The sequence below is a fragment of the Lepidochelys olivacea genome (genome assembly GCF_965140295.1).
Source record: "Lepidochelys olivacea isolate rLepOli2 genome assembly, chromosome: 1".
NCBI lineage: Eukaryota > Metazoa > Chordata > Testudines > Cheloniidae > Lepidochelys > Lepidochelys olivacea.
This window is the reverse complement of record NC_140411.1, coordinates 60,900,339-60,912,679: the sequence shown is the minus strand read 5'-3', so window position 1 is coordinate 60,912,679 and position 12,341 is coordinate 60,900,339. Positions and strand designations below refer to the sequence as shown.

The 12,341-nt window shown below is 39.1% G+C and overlaps 1 protein-coding gene across 6 annotated transcripts in view; it reads left to right on the top strand.

Moving 5' to 3' along the window:
* Positions 1–12,341, top strand: part of LRCH1 (leucine rich repeats and calponin homology domain containing 1) — a 232,464-nt gene that overhangs the window by 107,300 nt on the left and 112,823 nt on the right. For all 6 annotated transcript variants that reach the window (XR_014710349.1, XR_014710350.1, XR_014710351.1 and 3 more), the window contains exon 2: positions 9,167–9,311. Coding sequence is in view for 3 of the 6 variants with exons in the window: in XM_084619897.1 (XP_084476023.1) it covers positions 9,167–9,311 (145 nt within the window). In the remaining 3 variants the exon portion in view is untranslated. The remainder of the gene's footprint in view (positions 1–9,166; positions 9,312–12,341) is intronic.

The window sequence follows — 12,341 nt, the reverse complement described above, 5'->3', positions numbered from 1 at the left end:
CAGAGCACTCAGGACCCTGAATGTTTTTCAGCCATTGGCAGATGCTGTCTGCAGCACTCACTCCTGAGCCAGCAGCAGACAGGCTCCCACTGTTCCCCAACCCCAGCTCAGCAGTGACCGGGTACATGAGAGGGGGACACCCCAACATCAGTCCCTTTGCCCCCGCTCTGCGCAGCAGACAGGAGGCAGGCTTCTGGTCTGGAGCAGCTTGCCCAAAGGTGGCTCCATGGGGGAGGAGGCGGGAGCAGCAGTGGAGCAGGTCAGTGGGAGGAGGCACATCCCTGCCCCGGAGGTACGCAGCAACGCACCCCCTGAGCACGGTGCCCTGGGCGGCGGCCCCCCTCACCCTCCTCTAAGGCCAGCCCTGTCCAGTGGGGAGGGGAGAGTGCAGACAGTGGGGGAGCCGGGCACCTCTCTGTCCCAAGAAGGTGTTTAACCAGCTCTCCCAAATTGCCTGCAGTCTCTTCTCCCTGGCTGTCTCCTGCTTGTTGCCACAGCCAATGCCTCCCTCTGCACCCAGCCGCCGCCACGTCCCATCTCCAAAGGTGTGCGATTAATGCTTGTTTAAAAAAAAAAAAGCATTAATTTGTTTTGAGTTAATCACATAGGTTAACTGCGATTAAGCGACAGGCCCAGCAAAAATATATATTCTTTCTTCTGAAATTTGCTCCATCAATGGTATGGTTTTACATTAACTGTGACAGTGAGGCCAATATTTTCAAAGTTAATTCTTATGTTAACTGTAATATGGGGAGTGACCACAATACAAAACAGTGATCTTTAGGAAGTGTGCATGAACTAGCAGAGTTACTACATAGTCTTATTTATGTGACCCTGTCCAAACTCTTGTTATGACATGTCTAAAATTTACATAGCTAGGTCTGTGGGATGTTCATCCGGTCTAATTATTCTGCAAGCCACCTTCATGTATTTGAGCACAGTACGAACAATACATTACAGTGTTGTCAATCAGTATTTGTACCTTGGTGGGCATACAGGATTACACTAGTGATGGTTACCTTCCAGAGATCAATCCTGGGGCCCAAGAGTTGTCAATGTGCCCTTTTAAAAATAAATAAATTTTTTTTGGGGGGGGTCTGTATTAGTAACCTTAGTTTCAACATTACATTTTTTTCTCATATGAAATCAGAAGTATATTTTAAAACTCTTACCACCAAGCCTGCCGGAATGCAGCCCTTTCTATACATCTTATTCTCTTGGTCCTTCGGTATTTGTTATAATAATGTCTATCAAACAAAATGTTTTCTTTAGTTGACTCAAATGGAAGTATTCTTCCCACTTTTTCATGACCATGATGACATCACTGGAAGTGCTATGATTGCTAGTTGCCATTCGTCCTGTAGGACGCTGTGGAAACGTAGTTAACTCCCTGACTCTAAGGGCAGGTCTACACTACAGTAGGGATCGATGCTCTGAGTTTGATCCACTGGCGGTCAATTTAGCGGGTCTAGTAAAGACCCGTGAAATCGACTGCAGATCGCTCTCCAGTCGATCCCTGTACTCTACTCCTGACGAGAAGAGTAAGGTACGTCGACAGGAGATTTTCTCCCACCAACCCCTCGCGATGTAGACCCCGCGATAATTCGACCTAAGGTATGTCGACTCCAGCTACGTTATTCACGTAGCTGGAGTTGCGTAGCATAGGTCAACTTACTGTGGTAGTGTAAACATAGCCTTACAGAGACAGAAAATAGTTGCAGAGACTGAGGCTATGGCTACACCAGAGCTTGCAGCTGCGCAGCTGTAAGCTGTCTAGTGTAGCCACTCTAAGCAGATAGGAGAGAGCTCTTCCATCGACTTAATTAATCCACCCCCAGGGACCGACATAGCGCTGTCCACACTGGCGCTTAGGTTGGCGTAACTTATGTCGCTCAGGGAGGTGGCTTATTCACACCCCTGAGCAACATAAGTTATACCTGCATAAGTGGTAGTGTATACATAGCCTGAGACAAAACATAAAGCCGCATTAGATTACAGCAGCATCAATACTAAGTTTACTTCTACAATTATATTACTTGTTAAATATGCTATCCAAACCTCCTGCCTTTCTGCCATCAATGAAAACTCACAAGCCTGATCTTCAGGTTATATAGCTTGCCTTAAGAGTTACGCCATGCTAATATTTTCCTAAAGAATGTGTAACATTTTTTTGTTGGAGGAGGATAACATTCACTACAGTTTGGAAAGAAAATTTTATATGGGTATAGGATGGAATGAAGCAGCTTCTCCACACAAGACCATCTCCTGGTAATGATTCAAAAAGGGAAAGTTATACTGGTAGTTGATCACTTGCTTTCCTTATCAGGAAAAAGACGAATGGGATATGACAATTCATTACTTAATTGTTGTTGTTCTAACCTGTATAAACTGGTTTTTATTTCCTTCAGTATATCCTATGATTAATATGAAATATTGAGTCACTAATTTGTCTCTTTCGACAAAAAATAATCATATAGCAGCACTTTGATAATCATACAGGAGAAATTTAATGTTAGAATTCTTAATGCAAGATTAACTCTTTTGACATACAGTTTTGTTTTGGCTCACTGTAATGGAAATGAAGTTTACATTGTATATAAATTCTTTAGCAGCTACCTTGAATGCGGTTTTATCTAGTGATGGTTTATTTGTATTGCAGTTACACTCAAAAACCCCAATCAGGGTTAGTATTCCATTGCAAAATTGTGCAAACAAAGGTAGACACAGTCCCTGTCCTGAAGACCATTAATAATATAATTAATAATAATAATAATTTATTATTATTCATTTATTACATTGTTACAGTAATACATGGTCCAAGAACACATTGTGCTAGACACTGTACAAGTACATCATAAAAAGGCCTCCAAGAATTTACCTTATTTTCTAATCTACATTAGCTATTTTTTTATTGTTGCTTACACATAGCCAAGGAAGTATATTTTAGGTACTATATTAGATTCTTGTCCAGTTTCCAGCTTAGTACAATACTATTTCTCATTCAAGAACAAAATAATTGCAACAAAATTATGCTGACTGTTTCACGATAAAGATTCTATCTAGTGTTTTTCTAGTGTGACTTGCTTATTTTTTTGCATATTGTTACTTTATTTTGGAGATTTAGCAAACTGGCTTTTGGCAGGTGAAAGACTTTTTGAAGCCAGAAGCCATTTGAAAATCTCTTGGCATCAGCTACAATGAATTATTTGTGTACATCAATTAAAAAGCTTAAGAAGCTGCTTCATGATTATTATTTTTCTATTTTAAACCATTTTATATTTATGTACATATAGAAGTGGTGCGCTCAGGTGAAGTCTACATGCATAGGTGCCGGGGGTGCTGCCGTGCCCCCTGGCTTGAAGTGGTTTCCATTATACATAGGGTTTACAGTTTGGTTCAATGGCTCTCAGCACCCCCACTATAAAAATTGTTTCAGCAACCCTGACAGCATCTATGGTCTTGATAACTATTAAATACACTTCTTTACTTTGGCAGCCATTGAATGAACTACAAATCATGGAACAATTTATGTTTATTTTTCACCTTTTGACATCTTGTGCCCTGTAATCCTTGTAATATTCCAGTTGATAGCGCACAGCTGCCTCTTTCTCTCCCTCCCATTAGTGAAAGCTTGGATCCAGTAACTTTCTTTTTATTTTCACCCACCTGGAGACTCATTCTTCTAGCTGCTTTCTGGACTTCCACCAGCTAAGCAGTGGGTCTTCAGATCACTGAGTGAGGGTGTTCTGAGGCAGTGATATTTGGAAACAAGTGGGGCTTGGGAGTTGCAGACAGAGAAGAGGTTTGTGAACTGGTTCCTTATTTCATTTCTTATACAGAAAAGCTATTTTTGGAAATGCTTAGAGTGTTTAAAATGTTAAGGTGTACATTTTAAATCATTTTTTGAAAAAGTTTTCTGAAGAGTTTGTCAACTGTGGCATGAACAAAAAGACAAGTGTGCTATAACATTTTTATTGAAATTTATTTGAGGTGCTATGCAAATTCACTTGAGGCTGAACCACTCATGGGTACTGGAATCCTCTATTTAAGCCAGAATCTTTTATTCCCATCCAAGAAAAACTCTATTAACAGACCACATCATCATGGAAACTACATTTATGGATTACCCAAAGGATATAATAATAAAATAAAAACTGGTAGCACAGTACCACTAAATATAAAAGTAATTAAGCACTTTGCAAGAGTTTCTACACAGCCACAGATTAAAAACCTGTTCATTTGTTTATTGAGGTAGTGTTTAGCTTGTGCATATTATTCCTGTGTTCTTCCCACCATCAGTTTTTAAGAGATGGGATTTTTTAATTTTCACACGGAAAACTTCCAAGGACAGGGAATGGAGGATTTGGTTTATTATTATATCAAACTGGAACATATATAACAGAGCAGCGCTCCTTAAATATTGCATTGTGGTGTCACAGCGACCAGACACAACTCTAAATTAGTGGACCCCTTAATCTAGTGACAAGACTCTCTGCATCCTGTACGTAGCCACAATTGGGGCTAAAAGGGACTTGTGTTCTGTAGGCAGGAGCTGTGACTGATGAATCAATGGACAATTTTCTTTGTCCACATGCATAAGTTTGCTAAACTACTTCCATGTGACAGTTGCTTTTGCTTGTCTGTCTTGTGACTTGAACCTGGGTTCCAAGTCAAGAGTGCTGTCAGCAGGCCCAGCTGACAGCAGTAATATTTCCATCATTATTTCCTGTCAATGTATGCTCGGTTGAGGTAAACAACAATAAAAACCATGCACCTTAACAATTAAGCAAATGTACAATTACATGATGATGACCACCCAGCAGCATGAAATAATCATGTGCGGATGTGAAACTTATTAGCTAATAAGTCCAAGGAATAAAAAAGTTCGTTTCACCTTTGCAGAAACATATCATCAACCTTCCCCAAAACCCTGCCTAGTTTTGTTTGTAGGCGTGCAACCCAAGAAGACAGAATGTTAGTAATTAAATACAACTGTTAGCTGAGCAGCACTCTTCGTCTCAAGGGAAGGACTTTTAGAATTTGTGCTGACAAGTTGAATTGCAACTGTCAACAGATATTTCCTGAAGAAGGCCTGTAGGTTTAATACACTTATTCTGTGCTTTCTTCTTTTTAGTGTGTTTGTGTATACACTCACATATGTGATTTAGTCCTTTCTTTTGTTTTGTGTTGTGGCCATGGTTCATTTAGGTGACAATAAAAGACATAAAAACACCAAAATGTTGTATGACCTTATCCTTCAGTTGTGATAACAGAAGGATATAACAAATGTTTTCACTTCCTCTTTTGTATACATAATTCACCATATACCTAATTATCCCAAGTACAACAGGAAGGCTTTTGTTTAATTCTGTTGTCAGCTGTGTTAGTATGAAGAGCATTCCTTAGATTAATCCTTGTTCTCAGAAATTTTAACATAGTTAAATCAATATAGAAAATAACATTAATCAAAAGGTTAATTTCACTTTTAAGACAAAGTCTGAAATGTGTGGTAAGAATTTATTAGCATTTACTAGAGTTACAATGTTTAGCTTATGGACTAATGAAAATATATTGAAAGAAGGCAGTTACCCACTACATACTAGCAAGTTAGTTTCATAACCACCTTAGTGAAATCTAGGTTAATTTTCTTTATTGACTGTCATGATTTTTTTTTCAAAAAAATTAGTTACAATTGAACAGCATACATGATTAAATAGCCTCAAATCATCCATTAACTTGTCAACATCCAGGTCTTGCATGTCTAAAACTGATATAAATTAAGTGTGTATGAATTAAAATGAATTCTTAACACAGTGATGCTCAGACCACAGTGGTTCAGGAGCCAAATTAGGGATCAACATTACCCAAAAGAGCCACAGTAGTGTGAATTCATTGTTACATTTATGATAATACTATTCATATTTAAACAGTATGACGGGAAATATTTAGTTCATATATCTAGATAATTCTCACAGCAGATAAATTAAAAACTTGATAACTTAATTGGTTAATAACACAGTAAAAGCATCCTGATTGGTTGTTAATTAAATCACACATTGTTTTAATATTATGTGCTGCAAAGAGCTGCAGGAGACATGTCAAAGAGCCACTTGCGGCTCATGAGCCACAGTCTGAGTATCACTGTCTTAACATATAATTAAACAGCCAGGATAAAATGGTTGAGTCTAAAAATTTTAATTTACTTAGGTTGTTATAACTTTCTGTGGACTGTCCTCCAAATTTGAAATGTTTGGTTTTCCTACCTGTTGTCATGAAAGATGCTGATGAACAGATAAGGAAACCAGCAAAAGAGGGCTCTTTTGTTATAACTGTTTCACGTGCAAATCTGTGATACAGAGAATAGCGGATGGAGGGGGAGAATTTGTATTCTTACTTCTCTAATAGTTCTTTGCCACTCTTAAAGCAGTTGTATGTTGTCATCTTACAATACACAAAAGTCTTTTCAAAATAAAAAACAATATTTCTTGCCTGTGAGATGTTTTTTTTCTTTTCTTGGCACAAGGTGTGGATAATCACATTTCTAAATAGTGACAGAGCCTCAAATGACTTACACAGGCCATCCCAAGCCAGTACAAGTTGCAGTTTTATACCACACCACCATTTGCCCCATTTTCTTTAGAAAGATTATTGTACAAATTTTGTTTTTCTTATTTTATACTTCCGTTGTTCCACTTTCACTGTAGCTGTAAATTTGGTTTGCACTAGTAACCATGAGTTACATGCTCTGATTCTGCGACATGACATTTGAAGAGTAGCTTATTATGCAAGTAATCCCATTGATTTTCATGGTTGCAGAAATAAAGAAGTTATGTAAAGGTTGTCATGACTACATAATGTAGGTAATCTAAATACATTTTAACAAATGCATTATTTGGTAGGTCTAAATTGTGGCAGGAATTTTCATTTTAACATATACTTCCATGGGTAGTTTCCTTATCAATAAGAGAGGTTCTTCTGGCTAAATTATGTCCTCAATGACGCTTGTTGTGCTGATACATTCCGTGTATTAAAATGTTAATAGTATAATATTATGCATATCAGTGATTTAAGGCCTGAATTTGAGACATGTCAAGCTGCAAATTGTGTGAGCCTCTCACAAAGGAGTTTTTGGTCTTGTACCAGCTAGGTAGGCAAGCTGACCATGAACGGCTGCTGAGTTATGACCATTAACTTTTCTATTACATGATATGCTCAGTAATTCATAGTATATATATCCTTGTCTCCCCTGTATTCCATGATTCTGCAGTCACATAATTAGCCATGAAATTTACTCCTTGCTGCAGAATTGTTCATTAGAATGTCAGCTTTAATTAAAATACTATTTCTAGCCCTTATGGTTATGGAGATCATCTTGAACATGTGGAGAGAGTGTAAACTGATGCTATTACATCTCTTTGAAAGTGCAGTGGCTGAACCGCTACATTCATCTTACACAGAGGCTTGAAGACTCCACAATTCTGTGGCTGCAGGATTTGGCTCTTTTCTAAGATCCACAATTCTGTTATTTGGAGCTGGTCTGACCCAGTATGGCCATTCTTAGTTTCAAATTAATTGAAACTGGTGTGATTATGTAGTGTTGTTTTGACAAAATTTGCTGAATTTTGCAGAATTTTTACTTTTTTGGCATAGAATGCCCCCAGGAGTAAAGTGTGCTGAAATTAAACCTAGGAACTGAATTTTCAGGAACCAGAAGAATGGGTTGGATAATCAAGTTTCATCTTCTTTAATTGTGAAGAAATAGCCTTACACAAAAGATGATCAGTATGTACTCTAAAAACGTGTTGACAAAATAATACTCAGTCAGAAGTAAAATCTGGTACTTGGAAGACCTTTGTAGCAACTTGCTTCAGAAATAAGAACTACTTTTCTTGAGGGGTTAAGCACAGTAGCTATTCAGCTGTGTAGGAGGGAGCATATTAGTCATACTGTTAGTACTGAAGCATGAATGCTCTGAAATATGAGCAGCTGCAGTCTTGATGCTGCTACATTTGTGTATCTCATTTTTTGTGAGGTACCAGAATTTGAAGATGTAGTAGAAAAAGTCTATTTGTTCTAGTCAGGATGGTGAAGGTTTATCGCACTGTTCAGTGAAGAGTGATGTCATGTGAAGTGCCACTCCTTTTTGTTTAACTAATGTTGCTGCACACATGCATGCGTGACTCAGTACTTTATGAACTGGGTACCTGTCAAATTTGGACATAATTTTCTGTATTTAAAGACACTGACAGGTTTGATCAGAATTAAGCTACCTTTATTATTACATTTTTTCCCACCAATGTGTTCTTTGCGTGTTCTTAAAACAAGAAACAAAACAAAAAACTACTAACCTAAAATATTTTGTTCTTCAAGTTAACAGCAAAGGAGTTGTATAGGTAATTGGCAATCCAGTTGGACTTCAAATAAATTAACTATAGCATTATTTTTATTAATAATTAGAATTGCAGTAAAACTATAGGTTCCTAGCCAGGATCTGGGTCTCACTATGGTATATGTTGTACACACGCTTAGGAAGACAGTCTTTTCCCAGAAGAGTTTTAACATATTTACCTGTTGTCAGATATGGCCTTTTGCCTGATGGATCAGACAGTCCTTCTGTATACTTACTGTATTGCCTCTTCATTTGTTGTTCTTGAAAAAGTTATACATCAATCCCAGAAAATAGATGATCAAACTAACATTGACTGTGCCTTTAAGTAATATAATATTGGTTACTATTAAGGAATACATTTCTATAACTATTAGAAAGTGGATAGACTTATTGATAACAGCTGCTAATCAGTATCTACACAGCTGGTATTAATCTTTGGATACATTCTGTTGCTATAAAGTGCAAATTTCAGAAGTTATGCTTTCAAATCTAATATGATGGTGGTTTTTCTTAACATCTTGAGTCCAGTGAATAATTATTTTAATTAAATTGAATAACAGGCAATTTAATATTTGATATTTCATATTCAATATGTAACAGACTTCAATTTCAAGCTTCTAGGGGTTATTAATAATTTTGTTCTGAATTATGAAAAATATCGATAGTTCCCTCTTTTATGCCTATGATGGCAATATTTATTTTAATAATGAAATATATCTGTTTAAAGTATATATTTTTGATGTTTCAAAAATGTGCTTTTTCTTTTTCTCTCCTCAGATCTGTCCAAGAATAGATTAACTGATGTTCCTATGGAGCTGTGCCATTTTGTGTCACTGGAAACACTAAATTTATACCACAATTGTATTAAAATTATTCCAGATGCCATAGTGAATTTACAAATGCTGACTTACTTAAATTTGAGGTAAGTTAACTTTACTGTTTTTTCTGTATGTTGTCACTTATGATGGCTCTTTTTCTCTCTATGTTTTCCGTGCATCTCTTCGGAAACATCACCGGCTATGTTGCTCATTTTATTAGCTTCCATAAAGCAGAAGCCAATTGCTAGTAGGATTTTTCTGTCCTCTGTTAATTATGTATATGAATACATCATAGGCTAAAATAAAAATAAACTCTTACAGAAGATATGAAAAAGCATCGATTCTGCTTTGAATGATGGTCCCTGCACATATTCCACATGTGGCTGTGCAGGTGCACCATGTGCCTGAGTCCAGAAGCGTTTCTTAGCGGTGTCTATTGACCCGCACATATGTTGTGCGTCCACTCATGCTCCCAGCCGAGGATATAATAGATAGTGCTGGTTGATGCCTCTCAAGTTCCCTCTTATCGCCACATAAGAATGGCCATACTGGGTCAGACCAAAGGTCTGTCCAGACCAGTATCCTGTCTGCCAGCAGAGGCCAATGCTAGGTGCTAGCAGAGGGAGTGAACCTAACAGGGTAATGATCAAGTTTGTATTGATGACTACTGGCTGAGTTTTTTAGGTTAGATGAAATTAGACAAAGGTTTCTAACCATCAGAGGAGTGAAGTCTTGGAATAGACTTCCAAAGGAAGCAGTGGGGGCAAAAGACCTATCTGACTTGATAAGTTTATGGAGGAGATGGTATGATGGGATAACATGATTTTGACAATTAATTGATCTTTAACTATTCATGGTAAATAGGCCCAATGGCCTTTGATGGGATGCTAGATGGGGTAGGATCTGAGTTACTACAGAGAATTCTTTCCTGGGTATCTGGCTGGTGAATCTTGCCCACATGCTCAGGGTTTAGCTGATGGCCATATTTGGGGTCAGGAAGGAATTTTCCTCCAGGGCAGATTGGAAGAGGCCCTGGAGGTTTTTCGTCTTCCTCTGTAGCATGGGGCCCGGGTCACTTGCTGGAGGATTCTCTGCTCCTTGAAGTCTTTAAACCACGATTTGAGGACTTCAATAGCTTAGACATAGGTGAGAGGTTTTTCGCAGGAGTGGGTGGGTGAGATTCTGTGGCCTGCCTTGTGCAGGAGGTCAGACTAGATGATCATAATGGTCCCTTCTGACCTTAATATCTATGAATCTGTAAGTGATCTCTCTCCTGCTATCCATCTCTGCCCTCTGACAGACAGAGGCTAGGAACACCATTCCTTACCCATCCTGGCTAATAGCCATTAATGGACTTAATCTCCATGGATTTATCTAGGTCTCTTTTAAACCCTTTTATAGTCCTAGCCTTCACAACCTCCTCAGGGAAGAAGTTCCACAGGTTGACTATGCGCTGTGTGAAGAAGAACTTCCTTTTATTTGTTTTAAGCCTGCTGCCCATTAATTTCATTTGGTGGCCCCTAGTTGTTATGTTATGGGAACAAGTAAATAACTTTTCCTTATTCGCTTTCTCCACACCACTCATGATTTTATATACCTCTATCACATCCCCCCTTTGTCTCCTTTTTCCAAGCTGAAAAGTCCTAGTCTCTTCAATCTCTCCTCATACAGGACCCATTCCAAACCACTAACCATTTTAGTTGCCCTTCTCTGAACCTTTTCTAATGCCAGTATATCTTTTTGGAGATGAGGAGACCACATCTGTATGCAGTATTCAAGATGTGGGCGTACCATGGATTTATATAAGGGCAATAAGATATTCTCCATCTTATTCTCTATCCCCTTCTTTAATGATTCCTAACATCCTGTTCACATTTTTGACTGCCGCTGCACACCGTGTGGACGTCTTCAGAGAACTATTCACGATGACTCCCAGGATTTCTTTCCTGATTAGTTGTAGCTAAATTAGTTGTATGTGTAGTTGTGGTTATTTTTTTCCAATGTGCATTACTTTACATTTATCCACATTAAATTTCATTTGCCATTTTGTTGCCTAATCACTTAGTTTTGTGAAATCTTTTTGAAGTTCTTCACATTCTGCTTTGGTCTTAACTATCTTGAGCAGTTTAGTATTGTCTGCAAACTTTGCCGCCTCACTGTTAACCCACTGTTAACATGGCCTGAGTCAGAACCCCTGTTCCTTTGTGCTCTTAGTTTTCTATGGGAGTAGTGTAGCTTTCATTCAGTGCATATAGTTGTAAATAGGGGTATCTGCGTCAATGAGGAGAAGTCAGTGTTGATGCCTACACAGGAGATCAACTGTACTGGAGTGTAGCTTGACTCTGTCATGCGAAAGCCTTTCTCCCGGAAGACCACTTCACAATGCTGACAGCCCTCCTCAAAGATGTGCATCACAGACCACAGTCCACCGCTGTCTCTCCCTCCTTGGACGTATGGCAGCCTGCACCTACATGACACCACACGCACATCTCCATATGCATTGTTTGCAAACTTAGCTCCTTTCTAACCAAGATCCTATGGGTGCCAGGGTCATCGTTCCCCAGACTGTGCTGGCCTTCCTCAGACGGTAGTCCAATCTTTCCCAGATTATGATTGATATTCCCTTCGCCCCTCCCACACTGCAGGCCACCATCACAGTGGATGCCTCCCTCACAGGGTGGGGAGCCAACTTACACCAACACACAGGTCAGGGTGTGTGGTCACCACAGGAAGCCAGGATGTACATAAATGTGCTGGAACTGTGGGCAGACTGGTTAGCGTTCCAGGCCTTCCTCCCACTTGTTTAGGCCCTCCATGTCCAAATGTTCTCCGATAACATTGTGGCAGTGGAATACATCAACAAGCAGGGCGGTGCCAGGTCTCCTTCCTTCTGCTAGTTGGTCCAGCTTTGGAACTGGTGCATCAAGAACAATGTGATGCTTCAAGCCACACATCTACCCGGAAGCCAGAATTCCATAGCCAACATGTTCAGCAGGACACTCTATCTCAATCACAAGTGGGAGCAACACGATGCCATGTTCCAGTACTTCTTTGCAAAGTGAGGCACTCCCCTGTGGGACCTCTTTGCCACTCCCAAGAATTGAAAGCTGCCCTGCTATTGTTCTGGGGAGCAA